The sequence below is a fragment of the Myotis nattereri genome (genome assembly GCF_964212035.1).
Source record: "Myotis nattereri genome assembly, chromosome: 1".
Taxonomy (NCBI): domain Eukaryota; kingdom Metazoa; phylum Chordata; class Mammalia; order Chiroptera; family Vespertilionidae; genus Myotis; species Myotis nattereri.
In genome coordinates, this window is record NC_138075.1 from 112482991 (window position 1) to 112506132 (window position 23142).

The window sequence follows — 23142 nt, forward strand, 5'->3', positions numbered from 1 at the left end:
TTTTTCATTTCTGATTTTGTTTATTTGGGTCCTCTCTCTGCTTCTTAGTGACCCTGGCTAGAGGTTCATCAATCTTGTTTATCCTTTCAAAGAACCAGCTTTAGGTTTCATCAATCTTTTATATTGCTTTTTGGTCTCTATGTCATTTACTTCTGTTCTGATCTTTATTATCTCCTTCCTTCTGCTCACTCGGCTTTTCTAGCTGTTCTTGTTCTAATTCTATAAGTTGTAGTTAGATGATTTATTACCATTTTTTCTTGTTTTTTGAGGTAGGCCTGTAGAGCTGTAAACTTTCCTCTCAGGACTGCTTTCACTGTGTCCCATAGATTTTGGATTGTTGTGTTTTCATTGTCATTTGTTTCCATGATGTTTTTAATTTCTTCTTTGGTCTCTTTGGTAACCCAATCATCCTATCTAATAATAGACAAACATGGTAATTGACCATACCATCGCTACACCTCCCATTGGCTAATGAGCATGATATGCAAATTAACTGCCAACAAAGATGGTGGCTAATTTGCATACTGCAGGCAGGGCGGGACAGCGCAAGCCGCCAGCGCGAGCCCCCATCCAGGCCCCTGTGATCGGATTAACAAACACAAAGTAAATGAATTAAGTAACATGAAAGAGATTATAAGAAAAATATATTCCAAATTTTGTTATTTGTATAATGGTTATGTTTAAATTATTAACACTTAAGAAATTGGGTCAAGGGTACATATAATATGCTGTAGTATTTTATAGTTTTTTTTACATGTATGAGATTTCAAATTAAAATATTAAAAAATTAAAAATTAATAAAATATTAATTGAAATGTATCTGCATTACATGAAAAATCTAATTGCTTCTAGCATAATTTATTAAATTGTGCTAAAATTTATAAGGGTTCAATTAAAAAGTATCTTAATTCTAAATGATATAATAGAAAATATATAATAGTGCAGTTATAAGTACTTGTCTGAAAATAAAAATTTAAAGAAGTGAATTTAAAGAAGGGATTAGCCAAAGAAAATATATACACAATCCATGGACACAGACAACAGTATGGTGATGGCCAGAGAGAAGTGGGAGGCAAGAGCTGGGTAGAGGTGGAAAAAGGGGGGAAATAGGGACATCCTATCCTATATAATAAAAGGGTAATATGCAAACTGACCCTAAAAGCAGAATGACTGGGAATGACTGGTCACTATGACACTCACTGACCACCAGGGGGCAGACGCTCAATGCAGGAGCTGCCCCCTGGTGGTCAGTGCACTCCCATAGGGGGAGCTCTGCTAAGCCACAAGCCAGGCTGATGGCTGCCAGTACAGCGGTGGTGGTGGGAGCCTCTCCCGCCTCCTCAGCAGCACTAAGGATGTTCGACTGCAGCTTAGGCCTGCTCCCTGCTGGAAGTGGACATCCCCCAAGGGCTGCCAGGCTGCCAGAGGGATGTCTGACTGCAAGCTTGGGCACGATCCCCCAGGGAGTGGGCCTAAGCCAGCAGGTGGACACCCTCTGAGGGGTCCCAGACTGCAAGAGGGCATAGGCCGGGCTGAGGGACTCCCCGAGTGCACAAATTTTTGTGCACCGGGTCTCTAGTTTTTTAATATCATGCTATTCAGCTTCCAAGTGTTAGAATTTTTTTGATTGTTTTTATTGTAGTTTATTTCTAATATTATGTCATTGTGGTCTGAGAAGATGCTTGATATGATTTCAATCTTCTTGAATTTGGAGAGACTTTGCCTGTGACCCAATATGTGGTCTATCTTTGAAAATGTCCCATGTGCACTTGAGAAGAATGTATATTCCGTGTCTTTGGGGTGAAATGTTCTGAAGATGTCAATTAAGTCCATCTGATCTGGTGAGTTGTTTAGGATTTCTGTTTCTTTGTTGACTTTTTGTCTAGAGGATTTATCCAGTGATGTCAGTGGGGTATTAAAATCCCTTACTATGACTGTAGTCCACCTCTCTGTTGATATCTTCCAGAAGTTTTTTTATGAATTTGGGTGCTCCTGCATTGGGTGCATATATGTTTATCAGGGTTATGTCCTCTTGTTGTATCATTCCCTTTAGTATTAGGAAGTGGCCTTCCTTATCTCTTGTTATGGCCTTCACTTTGAGGTCTATTTTGTCAGATATAAGTATTGCTACCCCAGCTTTTTTTCACTTCTATTACCCTGAAAGATATTTTTCCATCCCTTCACTTCTAGTCTGTGTGAGTCCCTTGTTCTGACATGGGTTCCTTACAGACAGCAGATATATGGGTCATATTTTCTTATCCATTCAGCCACTCGTTGTCTTCTGATTAGAGCATTTAGTCCATTTACATTTCAAGTTGTTATTGACTAGTAGCCCTGCACACGAATCCGTGCGCGAGTAGCTTGCTGCTGCTTGTCTCAACTGGCCACCTGCCCACCGCCATTGGTCGCTCTCCACTACTCATACCTTGCTGCCGCACCCTCCTGTAGCTCTCCGCCCATTGCCCCGCCCTCCTGTAGCTCTCCGCCTGCTGCCCCGCCGTCCTGTACCTCTCTGCCCCTGGCCCACCCTTCTGAAGCTCTCTGCCCACTGCCCCACCCTCCTGTATCTCTCTACCCGCTGCCCCACCCTTCTGTAGCTTCCTGCCCACTGCACCGCCCTCCTGTAGCTCTCTGCCTAATGCTCCGCCCTCCTGTGGCTCTCTGCCCACTGCCCTGCCCTCCTGTAGCTCTCTGCCCCCTGCCCCACCCTCCTGTGGCTCTCCACCTGCTGGCCCGCCCTGCTGTGGCTGCCAAATGGCCCGCCCTCCTGTACCTCTCCACCCACTGGCCCGCCCTCCCATAGCTCTCTGCCCACTGGTATGCCTTCCTGTAGCTCTGCCCGCTGGCCCACCCTCCTGTAGCTCTCTACCTACTGGCCTGCCCTCCTGTAGCTCTCCTGCCACTCCTTGCTTGCTGCTCCGCCCTCCTGTAGCTCTCCACCACTTGTAGATTGGTCGTGACGTTATGGTGTAACAGCTAATTAGCCTATTCCTCTCTTATATAGGATAGATACTTGTGTGGAGCCATTTTTTTTTGTGCCTGTCTTCCTTCTTCCCTTTTTATTTCTTCTTTTTACACCAGTCCCTTTAGCATTCCTTGCATTTCTGGCTTCGTGGTAATAAACTCCCTTAGCCTTTTCTTGTCTGTGAAGCTGCTTATTTCCCCTTCAATTTTGAATGATAGCCTTGCTCGATACAGTATTCTTGAATTCAGTCCCTTGCTTTGCATCACTTTGTAAACTTCCTTCTATTCTTTTCTGGCCTGATGTGTTTCTGTTGAGAAATCATTTGATAATCTAATGGGAGATCCGTTGTATGTAACTTTTTGTCTCTCTCTTGCAGCCTTTAGGATTATCTCTTTGTCCTGAACATTTGCCATTGTAATTACAATATGTCTTGGCGTGGGTCTTTTAGGGTTCATCTTGTTTGGGACTCTCTGTGCTTGAGTGACTTTTCTCTTTCCCACATCAGGGAAGTTTTTTGATATTATTTCTTCAAATAGGTTTTCTATCCCTTGTTCATCTTCTTGTTGTTCTGGCATCCCTATTATTTGTTGCTTCATTTCATGTTGTCCCAAGGCTCCCTTAGGCTCTCCTCCTGTCTTTTTAATTTTTTCTAAATCGCAGTTCAGTTTGGGTGTGTTTTGCTTCCCTGTCTTATAATTCGGTCCTCCGCTTCTCCTACTCCACTGTTGAAACTTTCCATAATGTTTTTTATTGCAGCTATATCACTCTTCATTTGTTCTTGATTCTTACATAAGTTGTTGATTTTTTTCATCCATCTGGTTTTTGAACTGTATGACCCTTATTCTGAACTCTTTTCCTGACTTATTGCATGCCTCCATTTCACTTAGCTGCTTTTCTGGCAATTCCTCCTTTTCTTTCTTTTGGGGGTTTCTTTGTCTCCCCATTACTGCTCTCATCAAAGGATCTAGATGTCGAGTCATGCAGGGTCTGCTCCTCGGTGGTTGCGGTAGTGGCTGCTCCTCAGTTGGTGACAGCTCCTCTAGTGGGCGCTGCTCATGCCGCTGCTTGCAGCAGTGGTGGCTCTTCTGGCTTTTGAGGGCAGGCTGCTCATGTGGCTGCTGCTCCTCAGACGGGGCGGGCTGCACACATGGCTGCTGCTCCTCGGATGGAGATGAGTTGCTCATGAGGCTGCTGCTCCTTGAATGGGGATGGGTTGTGTGTGGCTGCTGCTCCTTAGGCAGGCGGGGGCAAGCTGCTCACACAGCTGCTGCTCTGTGGACAGGGGCAGGCTGCTCATGAGGCTGCTGCTCCTTGGATGGGGCAGGCTGCTCCAGGGGCTACTGCTCCTCAGATGGGGGCAGGCTGCTCGCATGGCTGCTGATCACATGGTCACAATACCCTGGGCTAAAGTGTTGGGTCAGCCAAAGGGGAGTGCGCTTCATAACCCACAGGAGCCCATGCCCGGGGTGGCTGGAGTCTCGGTGATTGTGGACTGCAGCCAAGGCAGTAGGTCCCTGGTTGGGGGTGGCTGTAGAGTCCCAGGTGGTGTCTAAGGGCACCCTGAGTGGAGGTGTGGCTGAGCTCACAGTCACAGCAGCTCTCACCTTCAAGAAGGCACAGCCTCTGTGGTACAGCCGGCTGCCCAGGACTGTTAGTAACAGTAGCAGAGGCTGCCTGGCTAAGTGAGCCCGGTCTGCCTGCCCCTGAAGGTCCTGTGGGATCTAACTGTGCCTTACTCACACACACCCCACATCCACACACTCCCCTTTCACTCCCTCTCTCACTCATGCTCTCTCCCTCACTGCTGCCATCTTCCTGCCTCAGTAGTTGGGTCTGGAGTGTTATTGACCCATTCATGGATGGAGTCTCCTCTCCAGGTATCTGGTTATGTGGCTCTCTCTCTACCACATTGACCAAACAAGACAAAATGCAACTCAACAAGACATAACAAAAAGGGAGAAAAACACAAATGTACTCATGACACCGATAACCCCAATATAAGTGACCACCAAAGAAAAGAGAGCACAAATAATATCAAGGAGAGAAAAAATGGTAAGAGAGAAAAAAAGAAGAAAAAGGAAAAAATATATATATGGGGAGAAAACACCACAGAAAAGATAAGCCAAAAATGCAAACACCAAACACCCAGAAAAGAGGGTGGGGGCAGAATCTGTAGAGGCCGAGCTTATATAGAGAAAGGTTAAAGAATTAGGTAAATATGGGGAGGAAATCAGTTCAGTATAGAGGAAATAGAAAGAGGATGGGTAGATAAGAAGACAGAGAAGAAAAAATTTTTTTAATAGGATAAAATAAAAAAATAAAAATAGAATGAAAAAATGAGAAATAAAAAATAAAACCAAAAAAGGAAAATAAAGAAAAAAATCCTATCTAATAAAGAGGTAATATGAAAATTGACCATCACTCCAACACACAAGATGGCTGCCCCATGTGGACACAAGATAGCTGCCACAAGATGGCCGGGAGGGGAGGGCAGTTGTGGATGATCAGGCCAGCAGGGGAGGGCAGTTGGGGGGAACCAGGCCTGCAGGGGAGGGAAGTTAGGGGTGACCAGGCCAGCAGGGGAGAGCAGTTAGGGTGGACCAGGCTGGCAAGGGAGAGAAGTTAGGGGTGACTAGGCCAGCAGGAGAGGGCAGTTGGGGGCAATTGGGCCGGCAGGGGAGCAATTAGGCATTGATCAGGCTGGCAGGGGAGTGGTTAGGGGCAATCAGGCAGGCAGGCAGGTGAGCGGTTGGGAGCCAGCAGTCCTGGATTGTGAGAGGGATGTCCGACTGCCCGTTTAGGCCTGAATTCACTGAGATCGGCCCTAAGCGGGCAGTTACCATCCCTCGAGGGGTCCCAGATTGGAGAGGGTGCGGGCTAGGCTGAGGGCACCCCCCCCCTTGTGCTCGAATTTCGTGCACCAGGCCTCTAGTAATAAAATAAAAATGAAAAAGTGAAGTGTCATTCGTTTCCGCCAAGTTTTAATTCCCTATGGGGGCTGGTTTAAGATCCCACTCTTCTGTATTGTCTGCCACTTCTCAGTTTCCCATTAGATTGTTGAAGTTCTAAGTGGTCCACCACTCCTCTGTTTGTGTCTATCTCCACAGCCTTGACTGCCAGCAGGTGGGACCAATCTTCCCACTTAGACTGTCTGCCCGCTTTCAATCTTAATCTCTCAAGCAGCTGTTTCTGACAGGGCTATAGTTGGGAAGGTTGCTGGGACTGAACGGCCTCTCTTCAGGGACTGTTCAGATTTTTTTTGTATCCTTTATAACATTCAGGGTGTAGTCTGGGTGTAGCTGTATTGGTTGCCTGGAGACTGCAGGTAGGGGCCATCTCCTCAGGAGAAAATGGCTGCTTCAGTCCAGCATGTCAGGTATGTCTCAGTGCCAGACTCCTGGCCACCTCTCCCTGACCTGCTCCTCTCCCCAGACTCCACAAGTCTGCACCTCCACCTGTACCTCTAATAAAGAGGTAATATGAAAATTGACCATCACTCCAACACACAAGATAGCCTTACCCCGGCTGGCCAGGCATCCCAGTGGGAACCCCCACTCTGAAGAGGGTATGGCCAGCCTGAAAATGGCCCTCAGCCCCTCACCCAGGCTGGCCAGGCACCCCAGCAGGACCCTCCCACCCTGAAGGGGCTGTGGCCAGCCTGCAAACAGCCATCAGACTTTCATCCAGGCTGGCCACACCCCTATGGAGTGAGGGTCCCCACTGCGGGGCTGTGGCCAGCCTGCAAACAGCCATCAGCCCTTCACCCAGGCTGGCCAGGCAACCCGGCAGGACCCCCCTCCCTGAAGAGGGTGTGAACAGCCTGAAAATAGCCCTCAGCCCCTCACTCAGGCTGGCCAGGCACTCCAGCGAGGACCCCCACCCTGAAGGGGGTGTGGCCAGTCTGAAAACAGCCCTCAGCCCCTCACCCAGGCTGGCCAGGCACCCCAGTGGGACTCCCACCCTGATCTGGGACACCCTTCAGGGCAAACCAGCCGGCCTCCACCCATGCACCAGGACTCTATCATATATAATAACAGGGTAATATGGAAATTGACCCTAACAGCAGAATGACTGGGAATGACTGGTCACTAAGACACACAATGACCACCAGCGGGCAGACACTCAATGCAGGAATTGCCCCCTGGTGGTCAGTGCACTCCCACAGGGGGAGCTCTGTTCAACTACAAGCCAGGCTGATGGCTGCCAGCACAGCGATGGTGGCGGGAGCCTCTCCCGCCTCCTCAGCAGCACTAAGGATGTCCGACTGCAGCTTAAGCCTGCTCCCCGCTGGTAAGAGGACATCCCCCGAGGGCTCCCGGGCTGCCAGAGGGATGTCTGACTTCCAGTTTAGGCCCGTTCCCCCGGGGAGCGGGCCTAAGCCAGCAGGTGGACATACCCCAAGGGGTCCTGGACTGCGAGAGGGCACAGGCTGGGCTGAGGGAACCCCCCCTCCGAGTGCACAAATTTTTGTGCACCGGGCCTCTAGTATTTTTTATTATTATTATTATTATTATTATTATTATTATTGTCATCTGCAAACAGTGAGATTTTTCTTCTTTCTAATTTGGATGCTTTTTATTTATTTTTATTTTTTAAATTAAATCTTTATTGTTCAGATTATTACAGTTGTTCCTCTTTTTCCCCCCCCACAGCTTCCCTCCACCCGGTTCCCACCCCACCCTCTGCCCTTACGCCCCCTCCACTGTCCTCATACATTAGTGTACGATTTTTTTCCAGTCTCTTCCCGCACCCCCCACACCCATTTCCCCCCGAGAATTGTCAGTCCACTCCCTTTCTATGCCCCTGATTCTATTATATTCACCAGTTTATTCTGTTCATCAGATTATTTATTCACTTGATTTTTAGATCCACTTGTTGATAGATGTGTATTTGTTGTTCATAATTTGTATCTTTACCTTTTTCTTCTTCTTCCTCTTCTTAAAGAATACCTTTCAGCATTTCATATAATACTGGTTTGGTGGTGATGAAATCCTATAGCTTTTTCTTATCTGTAAAGCTCTTTATCTGACCTTCAACTCTGAATGATAGCTTTGCTGTGTAAAGTAATATTGGTTGTAGGTTCTTGCTATTCATCACTTTGAATATTTCTTGCCACTCCCTTCTGGCCTGCATAGTTTCTGTTGAGAAATCAGCTAACCGTCATATGGGTACTCCCTTGTAGGTAACTAACTGTTTTTCTATTGCTGCTTTTAAGATTCTCTCTTTGTCTTTTGCTCTTGGCATTTTAATTATGATGTGTCTTGGTGTGGTCCCCTTTGGATTCCTTTTGTTTGGGGTTCTCTGCGCATCCTGGACTTGTAAGTCTATTTCTTTCATCAGGTAGGGGAAGTTTTCTTTCATTATTTCTTCAAATAGGTTTTCAATATCTTGCTCTCTCTCTTCTTCTGGCACCCCCATAATTCGGATGTTGGTACGCTTGAAGTTGTCCCAGAGGCTCCTTACACTATCTTCATATTTTTTAATTCTTTTTTCATTTTGCTTTTCTGGTTGGGTGTTTTTTACTTCTTCATATTTCAAATCTTTGACTTGATTCTTGCGATCCTCTAGTCTGCTGTTGGATCTCTGTATAATATTCTTTATTTTAGTCAGTGTATGCTTAATTTCTAGTTGGTCCTTTTTCATATCCTCAAGTGTCTCACTCGATTTATCGAGGGTCTCGCTAAATTTATCGGCGGTTTCTAGAAAATTCTTGAAAAACCTTATAAGTGTGGTTTTGAACTCTATATCCAGTAGTTTGCTTTCCTCCATTTCTGTCATTTGTGACCTGATTCTTTGTCTCCACATTTTTTATGCTTTCCTGTGTTGATAGAGTGGCTTTCTGTGCTAGGTGTCCTATAGTGCCCAGTGGCTCAGCCTCCCCAATTACATGAGGTAGACACTCTTGGTGCACCCCTTTGTGGGCTTTGTGCACAGTCTGATTGTAGTTAAGCCTTGATTGGTGTAGGTATCACTGGGAGGAATTGACCTCCATGCCAATTGGCTGTGAGAATCAGCTGTGTCTATGGTGGGAGAACTTCTGTGCTGGAGACACCCTTCTGGGGCAAGATTTGCTTCAGTGGGGTTTTGGTGCTCACTGAGTCTGCCCCCTGAGTGTGTCCCTTATGGATCTGAGGAGTTGTAATCTGGATGGTCCCACTCTGACCACTGGGTACGCTGGCTCTTGGATCGCTAAAGAGGTGCTAATATAGCCTCTGCCTGAGGCTGCCCAGCAGGAGCTATGGAGAGATCTGCAGATTCCTCTTGTTCAGGGTTTGGAGGTGCCCAGATGAGGCCCAGCTGTGAAGCAATGCAAGCTGCTGTGGGGCCTTGGGCCTTCTTTTGGATGTTCTGTGTCTCTCTGACCCAGCTGCAGTTTGTTAGGTAATTTTAGATTGCCAAGGGCCAGGTCATTCATATGCAAAAGCCTCTGCACACAGCTTATGTGGGGCGGGGTTTCAGGGAATCAACAGGGAGGAGCAAACAGCTATGGCTGATCCTCAGCCCTGCCCTAATAGGCCCCGGGTCTCAGTGTTCCATGGTAATCGCTACAAGCACCTCTGAGAGAAAGCCGCCCTCGAGTTCTGCCCAATGCCAGACAGTCCAGTTTCTCCCTGTATGAGTCTGGGTCCCCAGAGACTCACCCTGAACTGGAGTTCAGAGCAGTTGGGAGCTTATGACGCCCTCTGGATTGAAAAAGATAATCGCGTCCTCACTTGCCAGCCCTTTCCACCTGTGCCTCCGTACCTCTGCACTTTACTTCCATACCTCCTCTGAGTCTCAGTGTGCTTTTCTCTTTCCTTCTAGTTGTAGAATTTCCACTCAGCCAGCCTTCCTGTGGTTCTGGATGATGTCCTTTTTGTCTTTTAGTGGTTGTGTGAGGCAGCAATTTCAGGTGTTTACCTATGCCGCCATCTTAGTTTCTCCTCCTTTTTATTTTTTTCCTTGTCTTATTGCTATGGCGATGACTTCCAATACTAAGTTGACTAACAGTGGTGATAGCAGGTATCCTTGTCTTGTTCCTGATCTTAAAGGAAAATCTTTCAGCTTTCCACCATTCAGTCTGATAACAGCTATGGGTTTGCCATATATGGCCTTTATTACATTTAGGTATGTTCCTTCTATACCCACTTAGTTTTTATTATAAAAGGATATTGAGTTTTGTCAAATGCTTTTTTCTGCATCTATTGAAATGATCATGTGATTTTTGTCCTTCATTTTGTTAATGTGATGTATCATGTTGATTGATTTGTATATATTGGCCTAGAGTTTTCTTTTTTTGTAATGTCTGTTTTTGATATTAGGGTAATGCTAGCTTTGTAGAGTGAATTTGGAAACATTTCTTTCAATTATTTGAAATAGTTTAAGGAGGATATGTAATTCTTCATTTGGTGTAGGGAGCGGCTATAGGGTCAAGCCTATGATTGACCTGTGGCAGGACCACAAACAAGTCCCAGCTTGGAAGGCAGAGCCCTCTTTGCATAATTAAGCTTAACCTTATACCCCTCCCTAGTTCCTTCCTAGGTAGCCTAATGGGCTGTGGGAGGTGCACAAGTGCTACCAAAATAAGGTGAAACTCACAAGAACATTGTAAACATGTTGACCACTACCCTTGTTTTGCTTTGTGTTCTGACTATAAAATAAAGCCCAGCTTGCAGTCTGGGTCTTTCTGTGTCCTCATCCAGGCACAGGAGATCCACCAAGCCCCAGCTGTATTCTCTTGTCTGTGTTCTTTAATCCTTCACCACCCCTCCTCAGGTTCACCCTTGGCCGGGCTGGCAAGGCACAGTTTGGTAGAATTCACCTGTGAAGCCTTCTGCTCCTGAACTTTTATTTGTTCAAGTTTTTTTAAATTACTGCTTCAATTTCATTGCTAGTAATCAGTCTGTTTAGATTTTCTGTTTCTTCTTGGTTCGGTCTTAGAAGGGTATATGCTTCTAGAAATTTATCAGTCTCTTCTAGGTTATCAAATTTGTTGGCATGTAATTGTTTGCAGAATTATTTAGTAATTATTTTTATTTCTGTGGTGTCAGTTGTAACTTTTTTCATTTATGATTTTATTTATTCTTGATGAGTTTGGCTAAAGGTTTGTCAATTTTGTTTATCTTTTCAAGGAACCACCTTAGTTTCATTGATCTTTCTATTGTGCTTTTTCTAAATATTTTTGGTTTATTTCTGCTCTGATCTTATTTCCTTCCTTCTGTTTACTGTAGATTTTATTTTATTTTTTTACTGTTGTTCTTTTTCTAGTTCCTTTAAGCATAAGGTTAGTTGTTTATTTCGGAGTTTTCTTGTGGTGGTGTTTTTTTCTTGAGGTAGGCCTGTATAGCTATGAATTTCCCTCTTAGACCTCCTTTTGCTGCATCCATGAATTTTGAAAGGTTGTGCTTTAATTTTATTGTCTCAAGGCAGTTTTTAATGTCCTGTTTGATTTCCTCTTTGGTCCATTAGTTGGTTAATAGCATGTTGATTAATCCCCCCTGTATTTGTTTTTTTATAGTTTTCTTCCTGTGATTGATTTCTAGTTTCATGTTTGTGGCTGGAAAAGATGCTTGATATGACTTAAACCTTCATGAATATGTTGAAGCAAGTTTTATAGCCTAATATTTTATCTATCCTGGGGAATATTCCATATGTACTTGAAAAAATGTGATATTATGTAGTTTTGAGATGCAGCATCCTATAAATGTCTGCTAGGTCAGTCTGGTCTGACATGGCATTTAAGGCCATTTTTTCCTTATTAATTCCTGTTTGAATAATCTATCCATTGGGATGAGTGAAGTATTAAAATCCTCTATTGCATTACTGTGAATTTCTCCTTTTATGTACAGTAATATTTGCTTTTTATACTTAGGTGCTCCTACATTGGGTGTGCAGATATTTATCAGTTATAGCCTCTTCTTGGATTGCCCCCTTTATAATTAAGTAATGTTCTTCATTGTCTTTTTTTACATTCTTTGTTTTAAAGTATTTTCTGTTTAATATGAGTTTTGCTAGCCCAGCTTTTTCATTTCTATTTGCATGAAATATATTTTTTCATCCCTTCACTTTCAGTTCTTTCAATTTGAAGTGAGTCTCTTGTAGTAAGCAGTATATAAATGGGTCATGTTTTTTAATCCATTCAGCAACACTTTGTCTTTTTATTGAAGCATTTAACCCATTTATATTTAAAGTAATTATTGAGTAAGTATGTATTTACTGCCATTTTGTTCATTGTTTTTTGGTTGTTTTTGTAATTCTCTTCTGTTCCTTTCTTTTTCTCTTGAGCTCTTGCATTGTGGTGTACTGATTTCCTTTAGTGTTTTGTTTAGGCTCCTTTCTCTTTACCCTTTGTGTATCTTTTGTAGGTTTTTGGTTTGTGGTTACTATGAGGTTTGTGTACGTCATTCTGTATCTACAGCAGTCTATTTAAGCTGATAAGCATTTAAGTTCAAGTACATTATAAAAGGACATTTTTACTCCCCCCTCCACACTTTGTAAGTTTTGTTTTTTTAAATTATTGATTTTTAGAAAGAGGGATGGGAGAGAGGAAGGAAGGAGGCAAGAGAAAGAGACATCAATTTGTTGTTCCACTTACTTATGCATTCCATGGTTGATTCTTGTATGTATCCTAACTGGGGCTAGACCCCACAATCTTGGCTTATTGGGATTACGCTCTAACCAACTGAGCTACTTGGCCAGGATCCACACTGTGTGTTCTTGATGTCATGTTTTAAATCTTTTGTTTGTTTGTTTTTGTTTGTTTTTTTAAACATATTTTTCCACTAGAGTCAACATTCAATATTATTTTATATTAATTTCAGATATACAGCATAGAGGTTAGGCATTTATATACTTTACAAAGTGATACTTTAATATGTCTAGTACCTACCTGGCACTATACATACTTATTACAATTTTGTTGACTATGTTCCCTATGCTGTACTTTACATCCCCGTAACTATTTTATAACTACCAATCTTTGTCTTCTGTGTCTCCTAACTATTTAGTAGGTGTATTGGTTAATAATGCGGATTTTGTAATCAAAGAAAACGTGATAATTTCAAGAGAAACATCGAAGTGCTTTATTCAAAGTAATGTTCATCACTTCACATTTCCCCCATCTTTCAGGTAATATGTGGATACCGTCCCAATAGAATTTTTCTTCTTTTGAGGCAAACCATTCAGAGACCCAATTTTCCACTTCTTTGTACGTTTGAAGTGCTGCTCAGAAAGTGGATGTGCCATCGATCAGAACAAGTGGTAATCTGAAGGAGCAAGGTCTGGTGAATACAGCGGGTGGGTTAATACTTCCCAGGCAAGATCTTTTAACGTGTCTTTAACTGGTTTTGAAGTGTTTAATGGTGTGTCATCATGAAGCAAAATTACTTTGTCGTGTCTTCTGGCACATTCTGGTCGTTTCACAATCAAAGCGTGGTTCAAATTGATTATTTGTTGTCAGTAGCGATCAGTATTAATGGTTTTACCTGGATTTAGAAGCTCATAATACACCACACCTTCCTGATCCCACCAAATGCAGAGCATTGTCTTCTTTCCAAAGAGATTTGGCCTTGTAGTCGATGTTGATGGTTGGCTTGGATCAACCCATGATTTTGTGCATTGGGGTTCTCAAAATAAATCCACTTTTCATCAATTCGATGCAAAAAAGACTTTCTTTCGTGCCATTGAAGCAACATTTTACTGATGACTTTTCGTTTTTCCATTTGTCTTTCATTCAGTTGATGTGGCACCCATTTTCCTTCCTTTAAAATCTTTCCCATTGCTTGTAAATGATCAGAAATTATTTGCTGAGCAACATTTAATCTTTCTGCAAGTTGTTTTTGAGTTTGACATGCATCTTCATCCAATAATGCTTGTCATTGTTGGTCTTCAAACTTTTTTGGTTGACCTGGATGTTCTTTGTCTTTCACATCAAACCATCACTTTATTTTTTTTAATATATTTTATTGATTTTTTACAGAGAGGGAGAGGGATAGAGAGTGAGAAACATCGATGAGAGAGAAACATCGACCAGCTGCCTCCTGCACACTCCCCACTGGGGATGTGCCCGCAACCAAGGCACATGCCCTTGACCGGAATCGAACCCGGGACCCTTCAGTCCGCAGGCTGACGCTCTATCCTCTGAGCCAAACCGGTGCTGGCTCAAACCATCACTTTAAAGCATTTAAACCAGCATTCACAAGTATCTTGAGATGGAGCATGTTCACTATAAGCTTCCCGAAGTATTCAGCAGCACTTCAAAATAATAAATTAAAACTTCCCACAAATGCTCTTTTTTTGACACAAAATTCGACATTTTTAAGTGTAAAAATATCTATGATGTTAACACCTTCAGAAAATTTGACATATGAAGTTTTGAAGCTTGTTGTCAATACCACAAAATAGCATACATATCAAATCACATATATGTCAACATATGTGTAACTCCATCTATTGAAAAAAATTCGCATTATTAACCAGTACACCTAGTATTATAGTTTAAGTTGAGTTTGGTACTTTTGTCTTTTGTAATAGCTTTTTAAATGTCTGATTTGGCCCTAACTGGTTTGGCTCAGTGGCTACAGCTTCGGCCTGCGGACTGAAGGGTCCCAGGTTCGATTCCGGTCAAGGGCATGTACCCTGGTTGTGGGAACATGTCCAGTGGGGGCTGTGCAGGAGGCAGCTGATCAATGTTTCTCTCTCATCGATGTTTCTTACTCTCTATCCCTCTCCCTTCCTCTCTATAAAAAATAAAATAAAATATATTTTTAAAAAATTAAAAAAATGTCTGATTTACTATATTTATTAAATATTTGGCTTGTGAGATGTTTTCATATTTTCTTATTTCTGGTAATGGAGTTTCCTTTTCTGCTTAACATTTCTTGTAAAGCCGGTTTAATGGTGATGAACTCCTTAGTTTTTGCTTGTCTGAGAAACTCCTTATTTCTCCAATTCTGAATGACAATTTTGTCAGGTAAATTATTCTGGGTTGTAGGTTCCTTTCTTTCAGCACTTTGCCACTCCCTTCTGGCCTCTAAAATTTCTGCTGAGAAATTAGCTGATAGCCTTATGGGGTTTCATTTGTTATGTAATTAGTTATTTTCCTTTGCTGCATTCAAAGTGTCGCTAACTTTTCCCATTCTAATTACAATGTGTCTTGGTGTGGGTATCTTTGAGTTCATCTGTTTGGAACTGTGTGCTTTCCTGGGCCTGGATGTCTGTTTCCTTTCCCAGGTTAGGAAAGATTTTAGTCATTATTTCTCGAAATAAAGTTTCTGTTCCTTTCTCTCTTCACTTTCTGGGGTCCCTATAATGAGAATGTTTTTGTGCCTGATGATGTCATAGGTCCCTTAAAATATCGGTCTTCTTTCTTTTCACTACTATTCTGATGGTTGATTTTTACTAGTCTATTCTTTAGATCACTAATCCATTCTTCTGTACTAGCTAATCTGTTGATTCCATCTAGTGTGCTTTTCATTTCACTTATTATATTTTTCAGCTCTGCTTGGTTCTTTTTTTTTTTTTTAATATATTTTATTGATTTTTTTACAGAGAGGAAGGGAGAGAGAGAGAGAGCCAGAAACATCGATGAGAGAGAAACATCGATCAGCTGCCTCCTGCAAACCCCCCCCTGGGGATGTGCCCGCAACCAAGGCACCTGCCCCTGGAACCGAACCTGGGACCCCCCAGTCTGCAGGCCGACGCTCCATCCACTGAGCCAAACTAGCCACAGCGTCTGCTTGGTTCTTTATTATACCTTCTAAGTCTTTGTTGAAATGCTCCCTAAGTTCTTCTATTGCACTGTTAAGTTTGGCGAGCATCCTTACGACTGTTTCTTTGAATTCTTTGTCAGGCAAATTAGTCTGTATTTCTAGTAATACTCCTTGTTTTGAAGTCTATATGACATTAATACAGTACTCTAGACATTATTACTGACTTCTTATGCCAGTAGTTTATATGGTGTATCTTTTTCTATCTTTTTACTTTCAATTGCAAATAACTGGGCTTTCTTTTTTTAATTCTTTCTCCGCTTTTTTTTTTTTAATATTTTTTATTGATTAAGATATTACATATGTGTACCCTCTACCCCCCCTCTCCCCGCTCACCCCCTCACCCCCCCGTTGTCCGTGTCCATTGGTTAGGCCTATATGCTTGCATATAAGTCCTTTGGTTGATCTTTCCCCCTTGCCCCCACCCTCCCCTACCTTCCCTCCAAGGCCCGACAGTCCAATCAATGCCTCTCCGTCTCTGGATCAGTCCTTGTTCATCAGTTTATGTTGTTCATTATATTCCACAAATAAGTGAGATCTTGTGGTATTTATCTGCTCTCCAGTTCCATCCATGCTGTGGCAAATGGTAAGAGTTCCTTTTTCTTCTTCCTCTTCTTAAAGAATACCTTTCAGCATTTCATATAATGCTGGTTTGGTGGTGATGAACTCCTTTAGCTTTTTCTTATCCGTGAAGCTCTTTATCTGACCTTCCATTCTGAATGATAGCTTTGCTGGATAAAGTAATCTTGGTTGCAGGTTCTTGCTATTCATCTCTTTGAATATTTCTTGCCACTCTCTTCTGGCCTGCATGGTTTCTGTTGAGAAATCAGCTGACAGTCGGATGGGTACTCCCTTGTAGGTAACTGACTGTCTTTCTCTTGCTGCTTTTAAGATTCTCTCTTTATCTTTTGCTCTTGGCATTTTAATTATGATGTGTCTTGGTGTGGTCCTCTTTGGATTCCTTTTGTTTGGGGTTCTCTGTGCTTCCTGGACTTGTAAGTCCATTTCTTTCACCAGGTGGGGGAAGTTTTCTGTCATTATTTCTTCAAAAAGGTTTTCAATATCTTGCCCTCTCTCTCCTTCTGGTACCCCTATAATTCTGATGTTGGTACGCTTGAAGTTGTCCCAGAGGTTCCTTACACTATCTTCATATTTTTTGAATCTCTTTTCTTTTTTCTTTTTCGGTTGGGTATTTTTTGTTTCTTTGCATTTCAAATCTTTGACTTGATTCTTGGGCTCCTCTTTTCTGCTGTTGGGTCTCTGTAAAGTATTCTTTATTTCAGTCAGTGTATGCATAATTTCTAATTGGTCCTTTTTCATGACCTCCATGGTCTCACCATACTCCTTGAGGGATTCATTAAATTTATCGGCGGTTTCCATAAAATTCTTGACAAACCTTACAAACGTGGCCTTGAACTCTATATCCAGTCGTCTGGCCTCCTCCGTTTCTGCCAATTGTGACCTGTTTCTTTGTCTCCGCATTTTGGCTGCTTCCCTGTGTTGATAGAGTGGCCTGCGCGCCAGGTGTCCTGTAGGGCCCAGTGGCTCAGCCTCCCCAGTTACCTGGGGTGGACACTCTTGGTGCACTCTTGGTGCCTCGCTTGTTGTAGGATCACTGGGAGGAATTGACCTCCAGGCCAACTGGCTGTGGGAAGCAGCTGTGTCTGAAGTGGGAGAATGGACCCCCTCTGACCACTGGGTACAGTGGCTCCTGGATCTAAGGAGGTGCTAATTCAGCCCCTGCCTGAGGCCACACAGCAGGAACTACGAAGAGGCTCAGCTGTGAAGCAATGCAAGCCGCTGCGGGGCCTTGGGCCTTCTCTTGGAAGTTCCGGGTCTGGCTGGCCTGGCTGCAGTTAGGTAATTATCAGGTTGCAAAGGGCCGGGGCATTCACATGCAAAAGCCTCTGCCGCAGCCCGGGTGGGGCGTGGTCTCAGGGAGTCAGAGGGCGTAGAAAGAAGCAATGGCTGATTCTCCGCGCCCGGAGTCGCGCGTCTCAGTGTCCCGGTAACGGCTGCAAGCACCTCTGAGGGAAAGCGGCCCTCAAGTTTGCCCGCTGCCGCCTGAGAGAGCCGCCTCTCCCCGTATGAGTCCTAAGTCCCCAGAGACTTCCCAGAACCGGAGATCAGAGCAGTCGGGAGCTTGTGATTCAAAAAGACAGCCGCGTCCTCAGGTGCCACCCCCTTTCCGCGCGCGCGCGAGCCGCCGCCGTACCTCTGCACTCAGCCTCCGCAGCTCCTCTGGCTCTCAGCGTGCTTTTCTTTTCTTCTAGTTGTAGAAATTACACTCAGCCAGCCTTCCTGTTGTTTTGGACGATGTTTGCTCCGTCCTTTGGGCTAATTTTCAATTGTTGTGGGAGGCGACTATTTCCCGGTGTTTATCTATGCCGCCATCTTAGTTTCTCCCCTTTCTCCGCTTTTTAATTGGAATGCTTAGTCCAATTACATTTTTTAGTCTAGTTACATTTTCATGTAATTATTAACATGATTGGATTTACATTTAATATTTGCTATTTATTTTCTCTTTGTTCCATCTTTTTCTTTTTTGTTCCTCCATTCTTCCTTTCCAGTCCATTTTTTTTAGGGGAGGAAAGTGCTAATTGAGTATTTTTTAGAATTTCATTATAATTTCTCTGTTGTCTTTTTAGCTATATTTCTGTGTATCTTTTTAATGGTTGCTTTAGGGATTATAATATCCAGCCTTAACTCTTCACAAACTATTTAGGATTAGTTTTGTACCACATTATGTAAAATTTTAAAACCTTTCAACTATAATGTTCCATATACCCCATGTCCTTTAGTTACATTTGCATATGTTAAACCCCACATTATAATGTAAAATAAATTTTTGCTTGGAACAATCATATATTTTTTTAATTAAACCAAGATAGTGTTTTATATTCACCTATTTGTTTATATTTGCTATTTATGGGAGGATTGGTCCAACATGAGCTATTCTGCTATCATCAGATAATAATGATTCTTCCTTAAGAACATAAACATGCCGAAACCGGTTTGGCTCAGTGGATAGAGCGTCGGCCTGCGGACTGAAGAGTCCCAGGTTCGATTCCGGTCAAGGGCATGTACCTGGGTTGCGGGCATATCCCCAGTGGGAGTTGTGCAGGAGGCAGCTGATCGATGTTTCTCTCTCATCGATGTTTCTAACTATCTCCCTTCCTCTCTGTAAAAAATCAATAAAATATATTTAAAAAAAAAAGAACATAATCATTATAATCATACACTCCAGATTTATACTGTCTTTGGAATGCATAGTTTTATACTAATATTTTTCAGTAAGAAGGGCATTTTTCCCTTTGCTAGTCCGTACTTCCACTTTCCTGCCAGAAATATGGCTCCCACTTTATCTGTAATTATGTACTTGGCCTCCTTTTCCTTTTCCTCTCTGTTAAAAATTGTGATGACATGAGCAATCCCATACTAGAAATTAGCTCCTTTCTCACCAGAGTGAATGAAAAACTGTAAATCCATATGCCCAAAACACTGAAGAGGTACAACCTAGTATTTATTTTTTAAGAAAATCTAAGATCAAATTAATGTTAAAAGCATGTGTTTCTTGACTGCTATCCCTGGAATGCTTGGTGCCATTATGTTCTTGCCCCAAAGAGTATAGAAAAACTGAAGAGTCCTGCTCTTCGCATTCTCTCAGTCTTCACTATGCTTCACTTAAAAAGACCTTTTTACCCTTGTCTCCCCAAATGCTAAAATTTTCTCAGATTATTATAATGAATTCAATTCTGCCCTCTAGAAACCTCTCTTCTCTTTACTTTGATATAACAGCAGTCTCCACTTCTTCGGTCTTCAAGCCCTTGGGTCTCTGTTGATGCCACTAGTTCAGCAAGAATACATCACTGCTTGATGGTTAATGGTTAAGAGCAGTAGCTCTGCATTCTGACCTGGGTGCAAATTCTAATCCTCCCACTAACCTTGGAAAACTCATTTTGCCTCTCCCAGCCTCAGCTTCCTCCTTTATAAAATGAGGATAACAGCCCCTCTCTATTGAAGGGTTCAGTGAGACTGATCATTCCCTTCCTGAACTTCTCTTCCTTTGCTTTTCCTAACATCACTTTCCTGGTTTTTCTCTTGTATCATTTTCTCCTGTCTCCTTTGCAGGCTCCTCTTCTCCCTTTCAGTATTGGGTTTTCATTTTTAATTCCCCATCATCTTATTTCTAGCTTTCCTTGGGTGGTTCCTTTCAAATCTATGATTTCAGCTGTCACTCAAACCCAATTATTTCTGACTATCTTCAAGACAGATTTCACATTTGAAATCTAGCTATACAAGTGTCTAATGGCTATCAGCATTTGGATGTCTCAAAGATAAGCATGTGTAGTAAAACTAGACTCCACAACACTTGACCCTATTCCTTCAATGTTCCTCTTTTCTGATTTGTGTAACTCTCCCCAGCAATGGGTATCCATCCTAATTTGTTCTTATCTGCCACTTCCAACCAGTACCCGGTTTGTGTTTTTACCTCCTAAATCTCTCATACCTCCTTCTCCCTCTCCATCTATCTTATTTTATACCCTCTGTATTTCTCAGCAAGACCTTTTCAGTCAGAGGCACACTAGACTCCACACTGATATAGAAGTGAGCTCTCTGTTGCTCAGGGTACAAACCTCAGTTCTGCTACATACCAGCTGCATGGTTAAGGGTAACACCTCTGTTACCTTACTATTTATTTCTGAGGTATGGAACTCAGCTGCTGCTTCAATGTCAAAACAGACCCAGTCATAATATAAAGAACTCCAAAAAACATAGTTTGTCCTGGCAATAGGTCAGTCCTCCACCTTCAAATTATGGTGACTGTAGGGCACTTTAAGTACAACATGGGGACTGACTCTGAAGCAGATTGCTGGCCTACCACCTATTAGGGCTGTAGCAGAGGTTGTGCTGGCACAAATAGGAACTTGGCATGAGGTTCCTTCTCCTCCAGTTTCAAACTTGGCTTAGAAATATGTCAGTGAAAACTCTAATCATGGGTTCTTTCAAAAGTTTTTATTATGATCTCTCATTTTTATACCTGAATAACAACTTTCCCCAAAGGGATGATGACACACAATCTTTATTCTAAAAACGACATATAGATAACGTATTGATAGCATCTCATCAGTGGTATCATTGATTGTCTTAAAATTCTTTGGTTAAGAAGTTCTTCTGCCCTGGCCAGGTAGCTCAGTTGGTTAGAGCATAGTCCCGATACACCAAAGTTGCAGGTTTGACTCCCAGTCAGGGTACATACAAGAATCAACCAATGAATGCATAAATAAGTGGAACAACAAATCAGTGTTTTAATATCTATTTCTCTCTCTCTCTCAAAATCAATCAAGAAATAAAATTTTAAAAATAAAGTTCTTCCCCTTTTTTTAAAAATCCTTGGTGCTGATAACCAGAGCAGTCCTTCCCCCTTACTTCTTATCATGCTGACATGATCTGACTCTATACTCTGACCTCTCTCAAGAACAAGATATAGGGACTGTTCTGGATTCCCTTGGGCAAGTGTAACTAGGATACTTGACAGGCTCAGCTTAAATTTACAGAGCTTTTTTCATCTTTTTGTTTGTTTTGTTTTTGACTCAGGAACTGTTTATTGCTTGGAGTTACAACAGGATTCTGACCATGAAGTTCTCTTTTAGGCAACAGATCCATTAACTTTTTTGAGGATGCTTCAGATCCAACACCAACAAGGGCAAACCCCTTTGATTGGCCATTTGCTCGGTTTTCCAAAAACTTTATCTCCAAAATATCATTTACTCCCAAAGAATGCACTGCTTCAGTTAAGTCTTCATCTGTTGTCCACCATGTTAGATTTCCAATATATAATGCAATTCTCTTTCCCGTATATGTATAGACAACATTTGGTGCTGCTCCTTTACCCACATCATCACCAACAGCTGGTGGGAGTGTATCCATGTAATCCTGGTCTTCTGGGGTATCTCCATTATTTGCGGATGGAGAGATGACATCATCATACAAATCTGTGTGATCATGCCCACCATATTCAGCTTCCTGGTTGAACTCTTCGCCTATATCCGCATAAATGTCTATGTGGTCCACACCATCTGCCATCTTCCACCGCCGCTGCCACGGCTGCCTCCTGCAGGTCTAGAGGTTCCCAAGGGTGTGGACAGAGTCGGTGAAGAAGGAAGGACACTGCAACAGCGTTCAGTTGATTAGCAGCCTAGCCAGGTTCTCTAGCCAGAATCTCCAGCCAAGTTCTGTGGCCATGTTCTCTCCCTAGGTTCTCCAGCCAGGTTCTGTTCCATCTTTTTTTTTTCTTTTAAATTAAGACTATTAGAGCTAAATTATAAATGCAAGATTTGTGTTTGCCTTGGGGCTGACAAGCCCCACAACCTGAGGATCACCTTAGCTAAGCCAAGGCTTTGCAATGGCCAGATTATGGAGCAAAGGTGTTTCCAACTTCCTCCCCACAAAGGAAGGGGTCAGCCAGCCAGGAGACTAAAGTTCTTTCAAAGCCAGCTGGTGTGTCTCAGTTGTCAACCCATGAACCAGGAGGTTATGGTTCAGTTCCTGGTCAGGGCATATCCTAGGTTTGGAGCTCGATCCCTAGTAGGGGACATGCAGGAGGCAGCTGATCAATGATTATCTCTCATCACTGATGTTTTTATCTCTCTCGGAAGTCAATAAAAAATTAAAACATTTTTTTCAATAAAAAATTTTAAAATAACATATAATTTTTTTTTTTTTTAAAGCAAACAGTCATGTACCTTGCTGGCTCTTGGAACTAAATACCTAGAACCATAAGCCTTGCTTTCAATTCTTAAAGGACCTGTCTGGCTGGCTTCTCTCTATTTCCTGGGTGAGATGATGGGGACCAGTGGGGGACTGCAGAAGCCTCAGGCTCCACATGATCACACAACATATGCTGTGTTCTCTGGTGCCCAAGGAACATGCTGGCCTCCACTCTACCTGTGTCATGTAACCTTTCTTAATCTGGTACATTTATCACCAGAGAAACCCCTACTCTGGGGTCATCCTATTCCTATTTTTCTCTTATTTGTGCTGGTCCTTCAGTTGGACATGCTTCCACACGGGCTCCAGCTCCAGAGGAAGAGATGGTGACTTGAATTCTTATTCCAGAATTCCCAAAGAAATCATTATTTTCACTGTTAAATTTTAAGAAACCCCATGTTTTCTGGCATCACTGGGACTGTGGTATATCTTTGCAGCTGTGAAGTTAGACCATAACAAGAAATGAAGCAAACAGTCGAGTTTGCCTTCAATTACTCACTAAAAGAAATCTTTAATTACCTGCACCATGTCAACTTATGATAAGGCAGTGAGATTTAAAGCAAGACTATATAATAGAAAGTACTGTAATATATTTCTAAACTTGAATATTATAAAGACCTAGTGTACTAACCATCCAATTAAGCCTGCCAGTAACTGTTA

At 42.7% G+C, this 23142-nt stretch overlaps 1 protein-coding gene across 9 annotated transcripts in view; it reads right to left on the bottom strand.

The window, feature by feature from the left end:
• Nucleotides 1-23142, bottom strand: part of BBS4 (Bardet-Biedl syndrome 4) — a 120407-nt gene that overhangs the window by 18487 nt on the left and 78778 nt on the right. Inside the window, exon 16 of one of the 9 annotated variants that reach the window (XM_081085015.1) lies at nucleotides 21303-22919. The exons of the other annotated variants lie outside the window; for them this stretch is intronic. Coding sequence (XP_080941141.1) covers nucleotides 22867-22919 — 53 coding nt within the window. The 3' untranslated portion in view covers nucleotides 21303-22866. Of the gene's footprint in view, nucleotides 1-21302; nucleotides 22920-23142 lie in introns of those variants that run through there. 9 annotated transcript variants of the gene reach the window in all.